The following is a 24,289-nucleotide window of genomic DNA, read 5'->3' as shown; positions in this document are numbered from 1 at the left end:
GTCCACTGCAGATGTGTGTACGGAGTATTTGTACCCAACCTGTGTTAGAGCCTTCTGAGCTCGTATAGGTCTGATCTGCCAGAGTTGGACACATTCTACCTTGACTCCAATAAAGTGATGTCATTTTGGTTTTTTTTGAGGACAAAGGACAGCAACCAACCACCTTCCTCATCCTTCTGCAGTTGTGTGTGTGTGTGTGTATGTGTGTGTGTATGTATGTGTGTGTATGTATATGTGTGTGTGTGTATATGTATGTGTGTGTGTGTGTGTGTGTGTGTGTGTGTGTGTGTGTTGTCTCTCTCCATTAGATTGTAAGCACAGGGACAAATGAAAACAAAGACTTTGGGTTTCTTTCCCGCCAACCTGGGTCTCACTAAACTGAGTTTGATTCATCCAATGGATAGTGTTATTATTTAGACATTTCAGTCATGTTCCACTCTTTGTGACCCCATTTAGGGTTTTCTTGGCAAAGATACTAGAATGGTTCATCATTTCCTTTTCCAGCTCTTTTGACAGATGAGGAACTGAGGCAAATGGTATTAAGTGACTTGTCCAGGGTCACACAGCTAGCAAGTGTCCAAAGACAGACTTGAACTCATATATTCCTGATTCCAGGCCTGGCACCACCTAGCGACTCCTTGTCCATAGTAAGGGGATGATAAATATTTGTTCCATTGAATTGAAGATCACAGGAGGCAAAATTCAAGAACTAGTAATAAGAGCCTTGGCCTCCACTGTCTTTTAGCAAATGATCCAAATATAGCAAACAAGCATTTACTAAGAGCTTTTTCTGAGCTAAGCACTAGAGATATAATGTGAGCAAAAAAGAAAGACAGTCTTAGCCTTCCAAGAGCCTACATTCTAATGTGGGGAAGATAACACATAGAAAAAAGATGAGAAAGAGGGAGAAAGAGAGGAGGTGGGGGTGGAGTCTGCATGGTGGTGGCTGGAAGGGTGGCTTGGGGTTGAACTGGGAGGGAAAATGAGGCACAGGCTTGGGCCCATCTCCAAAAGGGAGACCAGGGAAGAAACTCACTAGTAGGAGAAAAGGGAAGGAATGACAGACAGAAAGTTCCAGGGTGAGAAGGCAACTGAGTCACGGTGATTAAGTCCTGAGGATATGGTTAACAGACAAGGTAAACTGAAATCTTCTAAGACAAGAAGCCAAATCTGACCTCACAAATATTACTGAGACTCAATGGCATGAGGCCTACAATTCATATATGGCTCTGGAAAGATATGCCTTATTCAAAATAATAATAAAAGCTGGCTTTTACATAGCATTTTAAGGTTTGCAGAGCCCTTTACAAACATCTCATATCTTCACAATAACCTTGAGAGACAGGTGGTATTGTTTCCCTCGTTTTGCGGATGAGGAAACTGAGGCAGGCAGGGGTTAAATGACTACTCCAGGGTCACATAGGTAGTAAGTGTCAGAGGCAGGATTTGAACCATGGTCTTCCTGACTCCAGGCAGAACACTAATCACTTTCACCTCCTAGCTGTTTCTGTTTCAAAAGAAACTGAATAGGTAAAACAATAGTAGAACATTTTACATTAAGAAGCCATAATCATGGGAGGAAATTTAAGAACCAGAAGAGGAAAGCAGGGTGGAGAGTATTTGGGTGAAGATCACCAAAGACAGAAACAAGAGATATTCTCATCGGTGTGTATCCTACAGACCACCTTGTCAGAAATAGCAAATAGATGTGTGTGTGCGTGTTGTATGGAAAGAGTTAACAAGCTAGGCATAAAGACGTGATACATATATACAACAGACTTCAATTATATGGACATCTGCTGGATCTCCCTCCCCCTCCTTCTCCCATTCAATTTCTCTCTTTTTCTTTCTTCTCTCCCCTCTTTTTATCTCCCCCCCCAAGCAGATTAGCTAATTACTTCTTGACTTACCTTAATGATAATTTCATCCTTCAAAATGTGGAGGGACTAACTAAGGGAAGTTTTATTTTGGGTCTGGTTCTGACCAGCAGAACGGTACTGGTTCCTGGGATGGAAGCCGTGGGAACCTTGGGAGGAAATTACCTTTCCATCTTGTAATTTGTGATAAATAAAAGCACAAAAGCTGGAGATAATATGACTTGATGAAGATGATATCACCACTTAATAGTAACATTCTAGATCAAGAATAGACTTTCATATTTCAAATGATTTTATTTCAGCCTGTCTGCCACATCCATATCTGTACCTATTTCCAGAATTAAGGAGCCTGCCACATACTCCATGGGTTCATATTTCTCACCCTATGGAGACAATGTTTCTCTTTCTTGCTCACAGGGAAGTATTGAGAACCCTCAGCCCCCCAGGATCATGAATCCCAGCTCCAATGATACTCTGGGAGGTAGTGGAATTCTTTGTCCTCCTGAAGCCAGTGGCAGAACCCACAGAGAGCTCTGTGAGGAGGCAAGAAAGACAGAGACTTGCCTCCAGCCCAATTGCAAAAGCAGAGGGTGGAGCAGGGCATTTCAAAACTGAAAAAATGTTGCAGAGATTAAAGTTGCTTCCTTAGTGGGAGGGCTCTGGGTACGGTTTTCTGAAGTGCAAGAAAGATCACCCGCCCCACATGCATGGATGGTTCTGGATCTAGGATTATAGTTCAGGTGCTGGAAGAGAACCCAAAGTCTATCTAGATGAAGAAATGAGGCTCAGGAAGGCTGCCACCATGGTTACAAAGCAAGCATCGCAGGCAGAATTTGGACCCAGCTTCTCCAAATCCAAGTCAGTCCTCTGCTTTCCTCCCGTAAAACATGGCAGTTGCAGGATGAAAATAACGGCTCCAGTGATGATCAAATCCACCTCCCCTGGTATTCAGGTAGTGATCATCTATCCACCTCCCTGCTATTTACACTTAAGCCTGACTGGACGTATGACTATGTCCTAGATCAATACTGGCGGGCAAGCTGGCAGGGGGGAGAAGGGGACAAGGACATTATACCCCTTTATTAGGGTTCCCTCACAACAGTTTTCTTTCTTCCTCAGCCGCTCCCGCGGAGATGGTAATGGAGGAGGATTGTTTCGTGGGGTGTTACTCATAAGTTCTCTGCCCTTCTGCCAACATCATCACTTCCAGCTGGAGAGATGGAGGGGAAGGGGGGAGGAGGAGGAGGAGGAGGAGGAGGAGGAGAAGGAGGAGGACTCGTTCGGGATGCAACCTGGGCAAATTCTGCCTGGAGCAAATTGCCTGCCGGGAGCTCCGCCTCCCCTCGTGGCTGACAGCTCAGCTGGTGCGGAGCAACTCCTGCCAGCCAGTCATGTCTCAGCCTGGGAGAGTGTGTATGTGTGTGTGAGAGTGTGTGCGAGCGGGCGAGTGTGCGCAAGGACGCAGCGTTCAGCCCCAGCTCCCCAAACAGCTCCCGGGCGCTCCTCTCGCTCTGCTCCCCTTCCAAAGTAAAGCTTCCTGCCGAGAACAGTCCCTCCCTTGTGCCTGCCATGCAGTTAGAGACTGGCCACGTCGAATTGGTTTTTTGAAGCAGCAGAAAACAGGGACTTTTCTTTGGCAGGGTAAAAGGAGCTGGGCTGGTGCAGGCTCCTGCCTTTAAAAGCTCCCGAAATACGTGGGCAATCCTTTTTCTCTTCTTCCCCGGCTGCTTCCTCTCTCCAATGAGAAGCAGCTCCCCGAGGACGAGAGGAAAGGGGCTGAAAGATGGAGCAGACGTGGACGAGGTAAGTGAGCTGCCCCTGTTTCTTCTCTGAGCTCCCCCACTTTGTGCCTAGACTCTTCCAACCTTTCACAAGGACTCCTCTCTCCAAGCCTCATCTCTTAAGCAGCTCACTTAGCTGGTCCTTGCCTTATCGCTTTCCTCTTTCCTTTTCCTCATCAGTGTACATATTATGTACATTGGGGCATGTACATGATAATCTTATATCTTCCCTCTGTATTGTATATTTCCTCTCCTGTCGGTGCTCTGACATTTTCAGGCTTAAAGTTAAAAATACCCATCCATCTTTTCCTGGAAGCTGTGTTTTTCAGCCAGGTTATGCTTATAAAGAAATTTCCCCTGAAAATCCAGAGTGGTTGTGAATTTCTATATACAAATAGCTTTTGCTGACAATTCAGCCTCTTTCCCCCTTCTTACTGCTCTTCTCACCCTCCCTGCCATGAGCAGATATTAAGGCAGATGGCTTCCTGAATGGTACCCTGCTCTTTCATCCCCAGGGGTGGGTCTAGCTCGAGTTATTCTCTGGCAACGAGGGAGACTGGGATGAGAGAGACAGAGACTTGTATCATCCAGTCAGAGTAGTCTGATTGTTATCCAGCTGTAGCCCCATTCATCCCTTGCTCAGACTTTGAGAAAGTAATTTAATCCTGAAGATGCCCCAGGAAATGATTTACTATCCTTTCATCCATTCTACATACCCCTTCAATAATCCTGGAAATTTGTGCTTAACTCTCCTACTCACACCTAAAACCCAGGGGAATGGTGCTTTTCTGCTTCTTATTTCTTCTAGCGGGTCTGTTCCTGGGGACTTTAAAGGGAAGAGGACAAGAAAGATATGAAGTGTTCAATTCAACAAAGATGTATAAAGGGTTTGCTGTGTAAATGACACAGTATTGGATACTGGGATACAAGGAATGGAGAAACCATTCTCTCCCTTAGGAAACTTACATTTTATTGGCTCAGCAGAAGAATGAAAGAAGGAGGAGACTGCCTTCCTTCCTGTAGAATTCCTCTGACCCTATTGCCTTTAGGATCAAATATGAGCTCCTTCTTTTAACTTTTTAAGTCTTTCACAACCTGGCCCCAACCTACCTTTCCAATCTCATTTATGTAACTTTGCTCGCCATACTCTGTGGTCTAGCTAGACTGATGTCCTTGCTGTTCCTCACATAGGATAGCCCATTTCCTGACGCGGTGTCTTTGATGATTGTCTCTCCTGCCTGGAATGCACTTTATCTTTACCTATGACTCTTAGACTCTTCTGTTTCCTTCAAAATTCAGCTCTAACACTAACTCCTATATGAAAGCATTCCTGATCCTTACCCTCTCCCCCAGCTACTAATACTCCACCAAATTACCTTGTGAAATTTTGTATATATTTTATGTATGCTTCTGTGTGTACATGCTGTCTCCCTCATGATAAAATGTACGTTTTTTGAGAGCAAGGAAGGCTTCAAAATTTCCTTTGTATTTCTGGTGCCTTAGTGCCCCTGCAAGTAGTAGAAGCTTGATGAATGTTTGTTGATTGATTCCTCTATTGGATATGCCGCACACATGGCCTTTATCTGGAGCCAGCAACACTTCATAGTGTAGACCAAGCCAGATTAAAATGCAATTGGGAAATGTTTAGCAAAATAAATAAAAATACAATAAAACATAGATAGCCTTTTAAAGCTAGGTCAATATGCTGCCTTCTGGGATACTTATGTATGAATTAACAGCCTCTTTGAGCTGGATTGTAGTGTCCTAGATAACTGATATCTTAGATTGTTGGGGTGAGTAACAGAAGTAAGAGAACAAGATTGATTCTAATCCCACTGGGAATGAATTGGTTCTGGAGATGCTCCAGCGGTCTTTTCTAAAGCATATTGAGAGATACAGTCCTGTTCAGGATCCTTAGAGTCACTCTGTTCCATTCTAGAAAAGGGCAACTCTAGACATCCTGTTCCTAGGACAGGAGGCAGACTGAAGCCAGGTTGTTCCCATGTTCTGGACTCACACCAGCTCTGGGGATAGGGTGCTAATTACTTTGCCTGAATTCTTGAAGTCCAGCTTCTTCTCTATCCTACCGTAGGCAACAATTAGCCTTTGAGGTAAACATATTGCAGTGTGCTAAGTAACTAGGGTTGATGCTGGTAACATTCATTCTATACCTAGTAAAAAGCTAGTAACAGTAGATGCCTCTGGCTAAAATGCTGTTAGATTAGCATCCTGGTCTAAGGATACCATGTGGGAAGAGGGCTCTTTCAAATGTGGTGTTAAGGCAGAACCCTGAAAAAGTCTTGATATTCATTTTAACAATCTTACAACTACTACAACCAGGTTGTAACTTTGCCTGTTAAGCAGATACAGTGCTAATACTTCTCTGAATTTCCAGTGCCCTCCTGGACCCAGCAGCTCCCAACACCTTTCCCTAAACTACTGAGTGATGTCAGATGGCTGTTAATAGTCCAAAAAAATGGGGCAGTTACTTCAGATTATTCATAATTCTCTTCCCCTTTTGGGTGGAAACTTTGTGCTTCTAATCAGCAAAAGAGCTGAAGAGAAATCCAGCCGGTGACAAATCCTTTGTTTATTTAAAAAATCTGTCCCAGTCAAATGACTCTGAAACACTATGGAAAGATGCTGCTGGTTGAGGTGCAGAGAGCAAAATTTTAACATTTGTTCTGTTTTTTCAACCTGTCACTTAATAATACATAAAAATGAGTCAAGTTTCTGTGTTACTGCTTTAAGAATTAGTGGGAGGGAAGAGAAGGGAGGGTGAGAATGTCCTCTGTGGAATTACAGATTTAGTGCCAGAAGGGATCTCTGTCTAGGTATTTTTTAATCTTTTTTGTTTCATGGACCCTTTTGGGAGTCTAGTGATGCCAGTAGAACCCCTTCTCAAAATAATGTGCATAAAATACATAGGACTGCAAAGAAAGTCAATTATATTGCCATACTGTTATCAAAAAATTAAGGACTCCTGATCTAGTCTAATCTCTTGATTTTACAGATGAAGAAACTGAGGCTCAATTTGTCTTAAAAGATTTGCTGATACTTATCACTTGTGTGACCTTAGTTTCACCTCTCTTGGACTCAGTTTCCTCATCTGTTAAAAGGGGGAGGGGAATTGGACTAGAAAATTTCTGAGGTTCTTTTCAGCCTTAAAATAATGACTCAATATTCAAATCTATAGTAATACAGGTAGTGAATAGATAAGGTGGGATTTGAACCCAATCCTGGGAGTCCAAATCCAGCATTTCTCTGCTTTCTTTTCTCCTCACTGTAGCCCAGCCTTCAGTGAGACAAAAAGCACACTTACTATACTTAGATTACATTCCACAGATATCCATTGGGAGTATATTTGTCTTTAACCTCTCCTAAATTTAACCTCTCCTAAATTAAACTACTAACCTAAGAGAATGTTGTATTTTTCACTGGCTTCTCTTGGGTTACAAGGGCTGTGGTTAGAACTCAGTTATTAATACAAGGTGGTAGAAGGAGTCTGTAAATAGGGACAGTAAACAAAGAAGGAAACAGTTTATCTAGATTTATCATAGAACTGGAAGAGATTTCAGAGGCCATCCAGTTTAGCCCTCTCCTTTTACAAATGAAGGAACAGAGGCCCAGAGGGGTAAATGACTTACTTAAGGTCACACAGTACATGTCAAAAGTGGGATTTGAACCCAGGTCCTCTGATTCCAGAGCCAACATTCTTTCCCCTGTCCCGTGGTACCCTGGAGTTGGTCACACTTTTGCTGCTGCTGTTTTTCCTTAATGTTTAATACACATAGTTACCCACATTTTTATTTTTCACTTTCTACAAAAAGCAGCTTCATAAGCCTCAGTGGACAGATGAATTTAACAATACTCTTAGGAGCAGACTTGCTATTACTAAGGCGTCCTGAACATGGACCTATAATTGTGATCTATTATTGTATAAATAACTCTTTAGCCTTTCTCTAACACCACATATGAATCAAGTATGTATGAATTACTATCATGTCTTTTCAAACATTCAATTCAATTCAACAAATAATTATTTTTTGTTTATTTTTTGTTTGTCTTTGTATTTGCCCTCTAATATCTAACAAATATTCCCTTATTTATTTATGTTTTCTTTAGGACTCATTAATTTATTTATTTTTAGTTTTTAACATTCACTTCCATAAGATTTTGAGTTCCAAATTTTCTCCCCATCTCATCCCTCCCCCAATCCCAAGACAGCATGCATTCTGAATACCCTTTCCCCTAATCTGCCCTCCCTTTTGTCCCCACCCCCTTATCAACCCCTTCCCCTTTTATTTTCCTGTAGGCAGGATAGATTTCTCTACCCCATTGCCTGTATGTCTTATTTCCCAGTTGCATGTGAAAACAATTTTTTAACATTTGTTTTTAAAACTTTGGGTTCCAAATTCTCTCCCTTCCTCCCTCCCCACCCACCCTCATTTAGAAGACAAACAACTTGATATAGGGTATACTTGTGTAGTCATGCAAAACACTTCCATAGCAGTCAAGCTGTGGAAAACTAATTATATTTCCCTTCATCCTGTCCTGCAGGAGCCCCCTGCCCCCGTTTTCAAAAAATAATTATTAAGAGTCTGCTATGTGCCAGGCACTGTGCTAAGTACCAGGGATACAAAAAGAGGCAAAAATAGTCCCTGCCCTCATGGAGCTTACAGTCTAATGGGGGAGACAACATGCAAGCAAATATATACAAAGCAAGCTATGTACAGAATAAATATCAAAGGCAGGAAAGCACTGAAATGAAGAGGGGTCGAAAAAGGTCTCTTGTAAGAGGTGGGATTTTTGGTGGGACTTAAAGGAAGCCAAGGGAGGTCAGTGGTTGGAGAGGAAGAGAAAGAGCATTCCAGATAGGGGGGAGAGCTGTCTTTGAACTGGTTCTTCCCTTTGCAGCCAGGAAGGAATATTCTCCCTCCACTTTTTCTCTTTATTTTCCATAGATTTAGGCTTCTATGTGTGCACAAGAAATAAGCCACCTTTTTCCATGTTCTCTGAAACTCTTAAGACCCTGAGGGTTTCCTGTGTTCCTAGTCTCCACTTCACTGACTCTTTCTCACGTATTAGGAGAGTTTGGACTTCTGCTATGGAGCAGCTAGGTCGTGCAATGGGTAGAGTGCTGGGGGTAGGGTCAGGAAGACCCAAGCTCAAATTTGGCCTCAGATGACAGTACTAGCTCTGTGACCCTCGGCAAGTCACTTAACCCTGGTTGCCTCAGTTTCCTCATCTGCAAAATGAGCTGAAGAAGGAAATGGCAAACCCCTTCAGTATCTTTGTCAAGAATACCCCAAATGAGTTCACAAAGAGTCAGACAACTGAGCCACAAGTGAACAATACAGGATTTCTGTTTCTCCTTCGTCATCCAGCTGAGGCTGGGCCCAGAGCGAGAGTGGAGGGAAGGGAAGATAGTAGGAAGAGCTGTTTTGATCACCGGTGTGAGTAGCCACTTTGCTTCTACACAGGGCAATTTTCCTGGAGCAAATGAGTGAGTGAGTTTCCAGATGGGACTGGCCACAGATAAAATTGCAAACAAGGGAAAATTTCTCCTCAGGAGATCATGACAGTTGTCAAGAATAGAGACGGCTTTCAAACCCAGGTCCTCGGATACATATATGTGGACATAGTGCTCTCTCTTTCTGCTCCCAATGCAGGGCTCTCTGCTCAGTTCTTTTTCCTCAGCTGACTCTTTTTTAAAGATTAATTTATTTTATTCTGAAACTAATTAAGAAATCAATTAAGAAATAAAACAAGCATTTCCATAACAGTAGAATAGAAAAAAAAGGTGATTGCACATGAAACTGCAGATCTATTATGTACAACTTGCTATTCCTTTTATATATATAATAAATTTATCATGTAACTTTTTCTTTCCTTTTTTTCCTCCTCTCCCACCCTAGAGATGGTTACCATTAAACACAAATGTGTGTGCATATATATATATATATATATATATATATATATAATATATATATATATATATATTTTTGTTTATCAGTTTTATATATTTATTTATAAATTTATAATATATTTCTATTATTACACATTACTATATTACATATCATATATACAAAATAATATTATATATTTCAATTTTATAATAAATTTATATATATTTGCATATTATCGAATATATATATGTATATATATATATACACTTTCTATTTATCAGTTCTTTCTCTGGATTCAGATATATCTTCCTTCATAGGTCCTTTGCAGTTAATTTGGGTATTTATACTAGTCAAAATGCTCTTAGAGATTTCTTCAGTCTCTACTCCCCACTCCTGAGCCCAAATCCGGTGGGGTCCCCAGATGTCCTGGTTGTATCCATAGGATGATAGATACAGAGCTCGAGGGGACCTCAGAGGCCATCAGTTTAACCCCTCATTTTACAGTTGAGGAAACTAAGATTTGAATCCAAGTCCTCTGACTCCAGAGGTAGAGTTCTTTCCCCTGGATGATGTTTCTGCTGTGCTGCTTTGTTATGTTGTCTGTGTGCTCTCGCTCTCTCTCTCTCTCTCTCTCTCTCTCTCTCTCTCTCTCTCTCTCTCTCTTCCTCCTCCTTCCTCCCCTCTCTTCCTCTCTCTCTTTCTCCTTCGATCTCTCCTTCGCTCTCTCTTTCTCTCTCTCTCTCTCTCTCTCACACACACACACACACACATAGCCTCTAAATGAAATTTATCAATATTTTTAAAATAAAATTCTAATCTGGATTTTTAAACACTTAATAAGATGGTTTCTGATTTAAAAAAAAATTCAATACAAGTGAAGTCAGAGAAAATCCAGGTCACTGCCTCTAGAGACATGGTGAATTAAAGGTCTTGTTCTGCCACTACCTAGTTAAACTGTGTGCCCTTGGGCAAGTCATGTCAACTCTTTGGACCTCAGTTTCCTAAAGATGAGTGGTTAGAGCTAGAAAGAACCTTGGGGATCATCTACTCCAATATTTTAGGGTGCTAAAAGAGACTATTGACCTGGAGTAGTGGAGTATTCAATGCCACATTTGGTGTGAAAGGACCCAGGTTCAAATTCCAGTTCTACCACTGGATGTCCTTCTAGTCTCATTGTATTTCAGTTTCCTCATCTGTCAAATGAAAGGACTGGAGTAAATAAATTTTAAGGTTTCTTCCAACTCTAAACACATGAGCTTATGAAGTTTCTTTTGGTTTTTTTTTTTGGGGGGGAAGAGCAGTTGGGGTTAAGTGACTTACTCAAGGTCACACAGCTAGTGTGTTGTCTGAGGTGAGATTTGAACTCAGATCCTTCTGACTCCAGGGCCAGAGCTCTATTCACTGCATTACCTACCTGCCCTGAGCTTATGTGCTTAGTAGGGTTGTCATGAAGAAAATATTTTGTAATTCTTTGTTTGTTGTTGTTGTGGTTGTTTTTTTTTTTTGGTTAGGCAATGAGGTTAAGTGACTTGCCCAGGGTCACACAGCTAGTAAGTGTTATGTGTCTGAGGTCAGATTTGAACTCAGGTCCTCCTGACTCCAGGGCTGGTGCCCTATCCACTGTGCCACCTAGCTGCCCAATGTCAGGGACCTGGACCACAGTGGCCAAAGGAGAAAGGAGTCTATCTTTTCTTTTTTTTTTTTAAATATTTTGTAATTCTTAAAGTGCTATTTAATCCTCATTTGTTGGATGAATGTTGAACTGAGTCACAACCCTAATTATATTAATAGATTGTAAAAACAGAATTGAATGAAGCTTCCTTGGAATATATAATAATAATAACAACAATAATAATAACTCACTTTGAATAGCACACCCCAATCTCAGATTCTGTGACTTGTATGAACTAAACATTGTAGCCGTACTGTGCCAGGTGGAATACAATGTTTAATTCATAGAAGTCATAAAATCTGAGATCTCAGAGGGGCTTTCTAGGGTCCTCTAGCTCTACCTATACCTAAATAGAAATCTTTTTTTTTTTTTTGAGACTAGGTCCTTCCTTTGTCGTCTAGGCTAGAAGTTCAGTGGCCATTCATGGGCTTGACCCTAATGCAGTGGATACTTTGACTCACTCTGTTTCAGACCTGGGCTGCTTTGCCCCTCCTTAGGCAGCCCAGCAGTGCCCTGCTCCGAGGGGTCACCATCTCAGCACCAGATTTAGTGTGGACTCCCAATCAGCTTTAACCTTCTTACAACTCAAAACTCTCAAACTCAAGTATTCCATCAGCTCTGCCTCCTAGAGGATTACAGGCAATGTGCCACCATGCCCGGTCAGGAATCTTTGCTATAAAATTCTTGACAAGTAATTATTTTGTCAAGCCTCTGCTTGAAGACCTGTGGTGATGGGGAACCTACTACCGCCTTTCATTCCACTTTCAAACAGCTCTAATTGTTAGGAAGTTAATTATATGAAGTTGAAATTTAGCTCTCTGCAACTCCCACGTAGCTAGGTGGCACAGTGGATGGAGTGCTGGGCTGGGAATTAGGAAGACTTATCTTCCTGAGTTCAAATCTGGTCTCAGATACTTACTATCTGTGTGACCTTGGGCAAGTCACTTTACTCTGTCTATCTTAGTTCCCTCACCTGTAGAATGAGCTGGAGAAGGAAATGGCAAACCACTCCAGTATCTTTGTCAGGAAAACCCCAAATGCGGTCATAAAGAGTCAGACATGACTGAAAAAACGATTTAAACTCCCATGCATTATAAAAATTGTAGTATCTTGGAGTAGACAAGACCATAGAGGCCACCTAATCCAATCTATACGTGAAAAAGATTCCTTTGATAGGATTATCCAAAAGTGCCCATCCTCTATTGAAGTAGCCATCCTCTTTTGGCCAGCCTCTAATGAGGTGGAATCCTTTATCCCCTGAGTAGACCTCCACTTTGGCATTGGTCCAATTGGAAAAGAAGTTTTTTTTACTTCTAGTCAAAAGTTGACTCTGTGATGTCACCCACCGCTCCTAGTTCCAGTCTCTGGGGCCAGAGAGAATAAATCTATTCCTTTTCTCATTTCATAACTCTTCAAATCTTTGAAGATGGCTGTCATTATTTCCCCCTCTTCTCTTATCCAGGTTAAACAACCTCAGTTCCTTCAACCAATCCTTGTAAGACACAGTTTCCATTTCTCTCTCCATTGTGGTCTCCTTCCTCTGGATGCACTTCAGTTGGCCAAAGTTATTTCTGAAATAGAATACTCAGAACTGAATATAACGTTCCAGATGTGAGATGACCGGGGCGCGTTTTGAATAACGTGTCTCTATTCATGTTGGCTGAGATTGCAGTAGGGTTTTTTGTTGTTGGTCGTCGTGGCATTCTGTTCTTTCATACTGAGCTTGCATGCCATCACCTTCCTGATTTCATGGTCCTCATCAAGAATGAAGGACAAACAGCAGCACCTGATCTTACAGTCCACTAAGACCTCCAGACTGGCTTTCCACAAACCGTTGTTATTGGTCTTTCATTTTCAAAGAGGACTATGACATCAGGGAGATGATGCCATGACTTGCAAGTGAATTAGATTTAAGTGAGGGAGGGCTGTGCAAAGTCACCAGCCTCACTATCTACTCTGGAGCCATCTGGGTCCAATGGGATCAGGATGCGTGGAGATGGCCCCCACACAAACTGTAAAGATAGAGCCAAAACAGCTCCATCTTACATGACTTCACAAGGTTGATGTGAGGGTCAAATGAGATAATATATGTTAAGTGCTTAACTCAGGGCCTGGCACTTAACAAATGCTTGTTCCCTTCCTCCTTCCCCCCTTGTGCACTTGGTTTTTGACCTCAGATATAGAATATTAGGTTTATTCTTATCAATTCTATCTTGTTAAATTTGGCCCATCATTCTAATCTATTGGGAATTTTGGGTTCTCAACTCTCATCCAGTGGGTTGAGTATTCCTCCCAGCTTTGTGTTTGCTGTGATTTGCTAGAAATACCTTCACTAGCTTCACCTGAGTCATTGATAAAGATGTTGACATGGGGATGAGGACAGGTTATTGAGGCTTGCTGCAAGAGACCTCCCTCTAGGTTGACATCCATTAATGACCTTTTGCATCATCTGATTATTTAACTAATTTTGGATCAATAGATAAGCTATCCCCTTTGCCCTCATGGAACTTATAGCCTAATAAGGGGAAAAGTTGCAACATTAGTATAATAGATGCTATTATGTAATAAATGCATTAGAGTATTGCAAAACAAAGTGCTATATAAGAATTGAATGATCAACCAGGAAGATCGGCAAGGATTTCAAGGATTTGGCTTTATATGATGAATAAAGCTTTATCAGGCAAAGAACAAAAAGGAGATTTCAGGGGCAGCTAGGTGACGCAGTGGATAGAGCACTGGCCCTGAAGTCAGGATGACCTGAGTTCAAATCCGGCCTCAAACCAAATGCTTGACACTTACTAGCTGTGTGACCTTGGGTAAGTCACTTAACCCCGATTGCCTAAAAAAAAAAAAAGTAGATTTCAGGCATAGGGAAGTATGTGATTTAAAAGGTAAGGAAGAGGAGAACGCAATCAAATTAAATTCAACAATCATTTCTTGGTCTCTGTGTGCAAGATACTGCACTAGATGCTTGGGGAATAAATAGAAATGAATAAGACTTCCTGCAAAGGAACTGACGATGTACTGTGAAGTGGTAAATTAGACACTCCCAAAGCCAAAGCTAAACTGGAAATCCTTGAATCTGAGATATGTACAGAACATTAGAGGCTCATGAAAAAGATCCATGGGGGAAGAAAGAGAGTATAACCCAGGGTGATAAGATGAAAAATTTAAAGGTAGAATGGAAGATACTGGATTGCTTAGCAGCAGTCAACAGAGGGGTGAGTATAAATATATAATGTTACACATGCCAAGAATAGTGCTTGACGTGTTGTTGCCTCATTTCAGTTGTGTCTGACCCTTCGTGACCCCATTTAGGGTTTTCTTGGCAAAGATACTGGAGTTGGTTGCCATTTTCTTCTCCAGCTCATTTTACAGATGAGGCAACTGAGGCAGACAGAGTTAAGTCACTTGCCCAAGGTCACATGGATAGTAAGTCTTTGAAGCCAGATTTGAACTCAGGAAGACGAGTCTTCCTAATTCCAAGCCCAGTACTCTATCCGCTATGCCACCTAGCTGCTCTGCTTGACACAAAGTACTTTATTATTTATTCATTCGTTCATGTGGCACTTCATATTTTTAATCTCACTTCAAGTCAGCAAAGGCTTTAAGAAGATGTTAACAATGAAATCTTATATTCTAGGGAATAGATTTTATTATTCCCATTCTCCAGATAGTGAAGTTGAGGCATTGAAGGGATAATTGAATTCCCCAGCTCAGTCAAGGAGTCAGAAGTAGTGATGGATTTAGAAACCACATCCTGTAGGCAGTAGCATGAATTGTATTTAGTGCTAGCCTGTCAAACCTATATTAGAATCCTACTAGTGTATGATCATGGGCAACTCACTTAATCTCTTTGTTTGTAAGATAGGTCTGATCCCTGTAGTACCTCCCAAGGTTAACACGTGGCTGAAATAAGATAATGTAGGTAAGAGGTTTGGCTTTGCATATTGTAAAAACACTAAATAAAATATCAGTTATTATCTTTTGAGCACAAGCCCAGTGCTTGTGCTAAAATAAGTAAATTGCCTTCACAGTTAGGAATGATAAGAACAGAGTTGGAGAGTAAATTACAAGGACCTGCAGTTCGGGGAGAGAAGTGAAGTGGGAGACAAAGTGGTGTAGTATAAAGAGTTCAGTTCCTGGAATCAGAAGACCTAAGTTCAAATTTAGCCATAAACACTATGTGACGTTAGGCAAGTCATTTAACCTTGGTCTGCCTTGGCTTTCTTAACTGTAAAATGGAGATACTAATAGCACCTACCCAACGGGTTTTTGTGAGGATCAAATGAAATAATATTTGTTAGTGCTTAGCACATAGTAGGTGCTTAATAAATATTTATCCCTTTCCCTACCTATAGATAGATAGATATTTGAGTCTAGGCAACTCTGTCTCCCTGTACCTCAGTTTCTATATCTGTAATATAAGGAATGGACTTGTAAACATTAGACTATTGTAGAGGTGAGAGATGTTATTGTTATTATCAAGTGGAAGTATCTCATAATAACTAACATTTACATAAGACTTTAAGGTAGCAAAGCAATTTACATAATGATATGGAGTGAGCAGATGCTTGATGTATCAAAGCTAGAGGGGCTATTTCAGGGAACAGGTTTACTCATGGAAGATGGGTCTGCGTGTCTGCTTTTAGCAGTTGTTTTTCCTTCTTCTTCAAAAGGTCTGATGTAAGAGGTAGGAAGGTCTTAAAGTATTCTCCCTCCCCTTCTTCCCTTCCCCCCTTCCCCAAAGTGAATGTTGCAGGTACCCATTGCTAATGGAGCTGGCCTCCCTTTCCAGCTGTTAGAGATTGCCAACCCAGAAACCTGCCTCCCAGAGTGCTTCATTTGGCCCTGGGCACTCCCAATGAATAGAGTGAGCTGAGTGAAGGGTATAATTGCTGTCTGTGTTGGAGGAGAGTGCATTGTTAATGTACTGTTGACAAGCTGGGAGCACACTGGCTCATCAAGGCTAACAAATGAATCTGTCCCTGCTTGGCAAATCTTGACCAATTAAGCATTGGAATTCCCAGGAGTTGTAATGATGGGTCTTACATCTAAAGAAAATGGAGGCTCATTTTAATATAAATTTATATTTAATTTATATAAATTTGCACAAATTTATATTTGATTTAGATAAATTGTATTTAATTTATTTAAATTTGTGCAAATTTATATTTAATTTATATAAATTTGTATAAATATATATTTCATTTATATAAATGTATACAAATTTATATTTAATTTATATAAATTCAGATTTGATTTATATAAATTTATATTTAATTTATAGGAATTTATATTTATTTTATAGAAATTTATATTTGATTTATAGAAATTTATACTAACATTTATATAAAATCCTTGCTCTCTGCAACCTTTGCTTCTGCCTCAATGTGTTGGGATATAGGATATTGTGATCTTTGTGCCAAAACGGGGTACTTGGCACTACACAAAATAGAAGCTACCATTGCCATCTCCTGACAAACAATATAAGAAGAGAGCAAACAGAGCTGTGAAGGAAGGAAAACCTCAGAAGAATCCCTGTTGGTCTTTTCCCTTTTATTGAGGTTTGCCTTTGTTCCTGTATTTCTTGTGATCATAGGTTTAGATCTGGAAGAGACTTTAGAGATAATCTAATTCAACTCTTCCATTTTATGGATCAGGAAACTGAGGCCCATAGGGGAAATGTCCTGGGATTTGAACTCAGTTCCTTTGATTAAAAATCCGGGGTGCTTTCTACTATACTACCCCACCTTCTTTTGGCAGAGATGCAATCCATTTTAAGGCTGAAGGGAACAAGTGAATCTTTCTGGAGGCTCTTGGTATGGGCTGAGGGAAGTGACTTGAATGGCTCGTCTCAGGAGAGGGCCAGGGTTTGCCATTCCCCTTCCCTATGGATCAAGGTGGTCATGTGACATCAAATGTCTTGGAGAAAGGCCCATCAAATCACCTTGTCAAGAGATTTCATGGGGCAGTTGGGTGGTGCAGTGGATAGAGCTCTGACCTAGGAATGAGGAGGATCTAAGTTCAAATCCTGCCTTAGATACTTGATGCTTACTAGCTGTGTGACCCTGGGCAAGTCACTTAACCCCGATTGCCTCATCAAAAAGCAAAAACCAAGAAAAAAAAATTAAGAAATTTCAAACTGTGTGAATTATGGTTGAGTTTATACTTGAGAGCAAGGGTGGTTTAATTTTTGTCTCCATCACCTTGCAGAGTGCCTGTCAGTAAACAGTTCATTTAAAAAAAATGAATGAATGAAAACACATTTATTAAGTGCTTTCTATTTACCTGGCACTGTGCTAAGCACTGAGGAGACAAACACAAAATTGAAGACAATTTCTATCTTTTGATTGACTGCTTGAGGCCAGGATTTAAATTTGAAACTCACCTCAGAGGCATATAACACTCCTTCTATCTTGAAACCACCAATACCCCCAGAGTCTAGGATGGCCCAGAATCCTTCATCAACAGGTCACAATTTTGGAAAAATCCAGAGCAAGTGAGCAGATCAAACTGGAAAGTTATGAATAGAAATGGAAGCCTAGAAATTGGTCCCTGAGGGCATCTTTGCTCAAAATGTCTTTGTTTCTGAACAGGCATCGCTTGTGAAAGCCTAGAATGCAGGAGCTCTCCAGGCCAAACTTTCACATAGGAAGAAAGTAGGCCACATTTCTCACACTGCTTCCAACCCTTGTACATTTACGTGGGCTTGGAGACGAGCAGAGAAAAGGGGAATGAGATTCTTTGAGTACAGCAAAAAAGACCTATTTCATTTCTGGTGATACACAGACCAATAGCTCTTGACTCTTGACTGATAAGCTCCTAGAAGATAATGATTAAGATTTCTATGTGTATACATACATGCATACATATGTGTCTAATATGTCCCAAAGTCTCAGTGCAGTTTTAATCTATTAAAGCTTACTTAGAACTTTTGGGACTTTATACAGAAGTAGGGAAACATTTAGGAAGACAGACTCCTTTAAATTTATTATTTATTGAATTATTTATTATTTAGTATTTTATAACTATTAAGCTGGAGTCTATCTTCCTAAATATTTACCTTCCTCCTCATCCCTCATGTGGAAAGATTTTTACGATTCTCAGTCATACAGTGGCTGCTTAGGAACATCCTTCCCCCCCCCTTTATTTAGGGGTTTAGGAAATGTAGCATAGTTCAATATTTGTTTTCCTGACCCACCTTTTAAGGTTTATTTGATCCAATTTTTTTATATTCCAAAATACCTAACTGAGGCAGCCAGGTGGCATGGTGGATAGAGAGCTGGGAATGGTTCTAGCTGTGTAACTTTGGGCAAGTCATTTAACCTCTCTCTGCCTCAGTTTCCTCATCTATAAAAAGGAGATAATAATAGCACCTATATATCAGGGCTGTTGTGAGGATCAAATGAGATCATACTTGTAAAGTGCGTAGCATGATGCCTGGCACACAGTAGGCACTATATAAATATTAGCTACTGTTATTATCAATCAATCAATAAACATTTATTAAATGCTTACTACGTGCCAGCCACTGTGCTAAGCACTGGGGATACAAAGAGACAAAAGACAGTCCCTGCCCTCAACGAGTTGCAAATCTAATGGTAGAGACAATGTGCAAACAAATACATACAAATCAAATTACATATGGGATAAACAGGAAATAGTTAAAAGTGGAAAGGTCCTGGAATTAAGAGGAAATGGGGAAGGCTTCCTGTAGAAGCTGAGTTTTTAGTTGGGTCTTAAAAGGAAGCCAAGGAGGTCAGTAGTTAGAATGGAGGAGGGAGGGAGAGAATCCCTGGAATGGGGGACAGCCAGAGAAAATATTGGGAGAGGAGAGGTGGAGTGCTTGTTTGTGGAACAGCCAGGTTTCAGAATTGAAAAAAAATTTTTTTAAATTTATTTTGCTAAATATTTCCCAATTACATGTAAAAAAAAAGTAATATTCATTTAAAAAAATTCAAGTTCCAAATCCTCTCCCTCCTTCCCCTCTTCCCTCCTCTCCTTCCTCTTTGAGAAGGCAAGCAGTGTGATATAGATTATACATATAAAGTCATATACAAACATATTTCCACAATAGTCATGTTGTAAAAGAAAACACAGACAAAAAAAGAAAAGTAAAGAAAGTAAAAAGTATGCCTCAATCTGTATTGAGTTCATCATTTTTCTCTCTGGAAATGGATAGCATTTTTCATTATAGATCCTTTGGAATTATATTGGAACATTGTCTTGTTCAGAGTAGCTAAGTCTTTCACAGTTGATTATCCTTACAATATTACTGTTACTGTGTCCAGTGTTCTCATGGTTCTGCTCACTTCACTTTGCATGAGTTCATATAAGTCTTCCCAGCTTTTTCTAGGCTTCACAATTCTTGAACATAGATGTGGTACATCTGTAGGTGATGACAAGATCAAGGGTATGACCGTCTTTGTGTGTGACTGAGGTAAAGTGAAGGAGTAGCTCATGGGAGGTGAAGAGGTTGAACAACTGAGTGGTTAGGGTATTTGAGGGAGAATCAATATGTGTGTTGAAGTCCTCTAACCTTGAGGGCAGGAGATGGGGAGAAGAGAAAAATTGTAAGCCAGGTATCAAACTCATTGAGCAAAGGGAATGATGTGGAGACTGGGGGATCTGTAGGCAACAGCTACCAGGATTTTGACTGGGTGGTAGATGTAAATAGCATGAACCTCAAAGGAAGAGAAGTTCCTTAGCGATGGAAGGAGGAGAACCTGAAAGTGGCAATGAGGAACATGAAGTATTCCAACTCCTCCCACCTTGACCAGTGAGCCCAGGAGAATGAGTGAAGGTATATCCAGTACTGGAAAAGTGGCCAGGGAGGCTGTGTCATCAGGAATAAGCCAGATTTTGGTAAGAGCTACTAAATTGAAGGAGTGAGAGATGACTAGATTTAAGATGAAAGGAAATTTGTTGCCTATGAAAGAGGCATTTCAGAGGGTACATTGGAAGGGCTGGGTAGAGTTAGGATGAAACTTTGAAGTGGGAGAGTTGAGGGGGATGAGAATGAGGAATTGGGTGGTAGGGGGTGGGTATGGAATGAGGTTTGGATGACAATCTATAGGAGGTCAAAGCCACTGAGATTTGGAGGGTTTGACCACATATGAGAATGTTCATCATTGAGTGGAGGGCATTATTTCTCTACTCTTAAAGGACAGGTGCAGATGGAGATGAGAGACCTGAAGTTGAAGGGAGGGTTTCTCTTCTTTGCACTAGAGGTTCTCAACATCCCAGTTGGGAGACTTGGCTGGCAGCAGGAGGTGGAGGATGCCTTGTGCTGATATAGATTGAAGTGGTTGTTTAGGATCAGATGGAAGATGCTTGGCTCAGCCCCCAGCAGCCTTCGCTCAGGGAATGCAGTGTACCGAACATTATTATTATTATTATTATTATTATTATTATTATTATTATTATTATTATAGTTAGTTATTCCAAATAAGTTTGCTAAGGTAGTGATAAATTATATTAATCCCAACCCCACTTCCACCCTCACCCCCAAATTCATGTGTAGCTTTGAGTTGTGGAGAGAAGAGGAGGAAAATGGAAGAAGAAGTAAAGGTCAAAAAGAAAAATGGGAGGAGTCCTCAAGAGCAGTTTGCACCCGCTCAGAAGTGGAAGGAGTAGGATAAAATCAACAAATGAACAGCTGGGCTACTTTCACCACTCACCCCCAGCATCATGGAAGCAGGGGTTCTGAAAGCAAATGAGAACCCACTTCCGTTGTTTTTCCTTTGGGAACTACAATGATGTCATGTCCCCTTGAGTTTTCAGAGTGGTCTCTTATAACTGACTGCATCAAAGGCCTTCAGTGGGTTGAGAAGTATAACCCCTGGGAGCCTTTGTTTGACAATAATGAAAGTATCAGGACAGTGGTAGAAACATCAAGGCAGATGAGCCATGTTCTCTGCACCGATCAGATGACACACGAAGAATCATCTTCAGCTGCATTGTAAGAGGGACATTGACAAGACTGGAGAGGCATCATTAAACAGCAATTTGGGAGAAAAACAGGGTTTTTGCTAGACTTAAAGCTCAATATGAATTGACAATGTAATATAGCAGCCAAAAAAATCAACAAGTATTTATTAAGTACTTATTATGTGCCAGGCATTGTACTAAGCACTGAGAATGCAAATATAAGGAAAAGAAGTACGGCCCTTGCCTCAAGGAACTCACACTATAATGGCAGAAATATCGTCGCAAAAAAAAATTATATTGTGAGATATATAAAGTATAAATTAAAAGCAATCTCAGAGGGAAGGCACCAGGAGTTAGGTTAGAGGGAGGATGGGGAAGGGCCTGCAGAAGGTAGGGCTTTAATCCTAATCCTAAAGATAGGCAGAGGTGAGGAGGAAACGTATTCACAGCCAGTGGAAAGACATATCTGGCATATGGGGTGTCGTGTGCAACAAAGGTCAAGAAGGCCATTGTTGCTGTATCATAGAGTATAGACTGAGAAAGTCAGAAGGTGCCAGCTCGTGAAAGATTTTGAAAGACAAATAGAGGATTTCATATTAGATCCTGGAGGAAATGGAAAGCTACTGGAGTTGGGGTGAGGGGAGGCAAATGGTGATACGATCAAACCTGTGTTTTTAGAAGATCACTTTGGCCAATTGAGTACAGGATAGATTCAAGTGACCAGCAGACAAACCAGAACACTATTGCAATAGTCTAGGTGGGAGGTGATGAGGGCCTGTCCCAGGGTGGGTCCCACATGAAAAGACAGAAAGGGATATGGGATATGTTGTAAATGTAGAAATGACAAGATTTGGCAAAAAAAAGAAACGCAATGCTTACAGGCAGTGCAATTAGATATATGAGGTGAGTGTGAGTGAGGAGTTGAGTTTGATACCTAGATATTGAGCCACGGTAACTAGGAAGTGGTTCCCTTGACAGTAATAGGGAAATTTGGAAGAGAGGACGGTTTTGGGGAAAAGACAATGAGTCCAATTTTGGATATGTTGGGGTTGAGATGCCTATGGGCCATCTAATTCAAGATTTCTAAAGATAGCTGGTGATATGAGACTGGAGGTAAGGAAAGAAGTTAGATATATAGATCTGGGAATCATTTATATAGAAATGATAATTGAATGTGCTGATGAGATCACCAGGCAAGATAGTATAGAAAGAGAAAGGAGGAGATCCCAGGACAGAGCCTTGGGGATCACTCATGATTAGTGAGCATGACCTGGATGTAGATCCAGCAAAGAAGACTGAGGAATGGTCATACCGGCAGGAAGAGAACCAAGAGGGAACAGTTTCACAAAAACCAGAGTACTGAGGAGAAGAAGGTGATTGATGATGTCAAAGGTTGCAGAGAGGTCAAGAAGGATGAGGATTGAGAAAGGGCCATTGGATTTGACAATTAAGAAATTGCTGGTAACTTTGGAGACAGCAATTTCAGTCCGATTATGAGATGAGATACTAGATTGCATTGGGCTTAGAATTGAGTGATAAGAGAGAAAGTGGAAATATTGATCATAGATGGCTTTCTCATATTTTCCCATGAAGGGAAGGAGAAATACAGGATGATAGCTAGTGAGAATGATTGGATTCAAAAAAATGATGGAGACCATGTAGCTATGACTTGTTCTGTAAGGATCCAGGGAGCAAAACAAAGAGCAACGATGGGTGGAAACTGCAAAAGCAAATTGAGAATTGGAGTAAAAGTGAAAAAACTGCCTGTGAATTAGAGCTTTCCAAGATTGGAATGGTCTGCAACAAAAACTAGATGACTACTTGTTAGGTATAGTAGGGAATGGCTTCTTTTCCAGGTGTAGGTCAGACTGGTTGGCCACTAAGCTCCCTTCCAGCCCTAAATCCATTATTCTTTGACTTTTAGAGTATATTTGAAGGAGGATGATTATGTTGAAGAGATTCAAAGCCATATTATATGAAGATATGTTGATAGAAGAAGACAAGGCTTAAGGACTGGCAGAGTATTACCAAACTTGAGAAAAAACAATTAAAGTCAAAGTATTGCACAGAATGTCATGACTTGGTTGTATAATATACAAGGCTCAAGAACAGAGGTGTCAAATATGCAGCCTGCAGGGGCACAACACTCCAAAATAAAATTTAATTGGGAAATATTTGACAAAATAAATAAAAATACAATAGAACAGAGATAATGTTAATATGCAGTTTTCATAATGCCCATGATTGTTATGTAGGATTTAGTGACCCCATTTTTACTTGAGATTGAAGCCACTGTTTTAGAAATCCTTTAGAAAAACTAGGATCAAGGTCCCCAGGTCCTCACAGACCTCTCTCAAGTGGGCTTGGACATAATTTGTTCCTAATTTTCTTGGCTATGATATTAGCTTTTAAAAAGCACATTGCTGAGAAATGATCTTGCAAGGAAGCATGCCAATAAGGAATAATTCCATGATGCAAGCCATCTGAAGGCTGTCATATGGAAGAGGGATTAGACTTATTCTCCAAAGCTCCAGAGGGCAAAAGTTGGACCAGTTTGTACAAGTTAAAGGGAGGTAGATTTCTGTTTAGTATATATAAGGAAGAACTTAGAACTTAGGGAGACCATTACAAACTTACATAACTTTTTATAAGTATTAGAGCTTTCCAAAAATAGAATGAGCTGCCTTTTCAGATGGTGAGTTCTCTGTCAGTGGTTATGTTTGAGCAGATGCCAAAGTGTGTGTATAGGGGATGGTGTAGAGCAAGACTGCATGGCCTGGAGTCCACAGACTCCTTTGTGTAGATTTTAGGGAATCTAGGATGGGAACTTGGATGGGAAAAAATTACATCTTATTTTCATTAACTTTTAACTGAAATTGAATTTTTTCATTTTTTCGATTATTAATGTAGGCAACAAATCATAGGAGTATTAGGCTTTACTAGGCTGCCAAAGGGATCCACAGTAAAGGATAAGGTTAAGAACCTTTGTGTAGTAGAAGAAACAATTGGAGGGAATGGGAGGTTCTATCAGATTCAGTCGACAAGTATTTGTTGAGCATCTGGTACATGCTACATGAAGGCATTGTGCTAGGTGATACAAGGACACAAAGAAGACTA

General features: G+C 40.6%; 1 protein-coding gene across 4 annotated transcripts in view; it reads left to right on the top strand.

The window, feature by feature from the left end:
- PDE4DIP (phosphodiesterase 4D interacting protein) overlaps window positions 1-24,289 on the top strand; it is a 279,980-nt gene that overhangs the window by 34,057 nt on the left and 221,634 nt on the right. Inside the window, exon 1 of one of the 4 annotated variants that reach the window (XM_021003377.2) lies at window positions 3,283-3,680. The exons of the other annotated variants lie outside the window; for them this stretch is intronic. Coding sequence (XP_020859036.1) covers window positions 3,661-3,680 — 20 coding nt within the window. The 5' untranslated portion in view covers window positions 3,283-3,660. Of the gene's footprint in view, window positions 1-3,282; window positions 3,681-24,289 lie in introns of those variants that run through there. 4 annotated transcript variants of the gene reach the window in all.

This window comes from Phascolarctos cinereus, unplaced genomic scaffold (assembly GCF_003287225.1).
Source record: "Phascolarctos cinereus isolate Bilbo 61053 unplaced genomic scaffold, phaCin_HiC Scaffold_5;HRSCAF=322, whole genome shotgun sequence".
In the NCBI taxonomy this organism is placed as follows: domain Eukaryota; kingdom Metazoa; phylum Chordata; class Mammalia; order Diprotodontia; family Phascolarctidae; genus Phascolarctos; species Phascolarctos cinereus.
The sequence above is the reverse complement of the archived record's forward strand: the minus strand, read 5'-3'. Positions and strand labels throughout refer to the sequence as shown.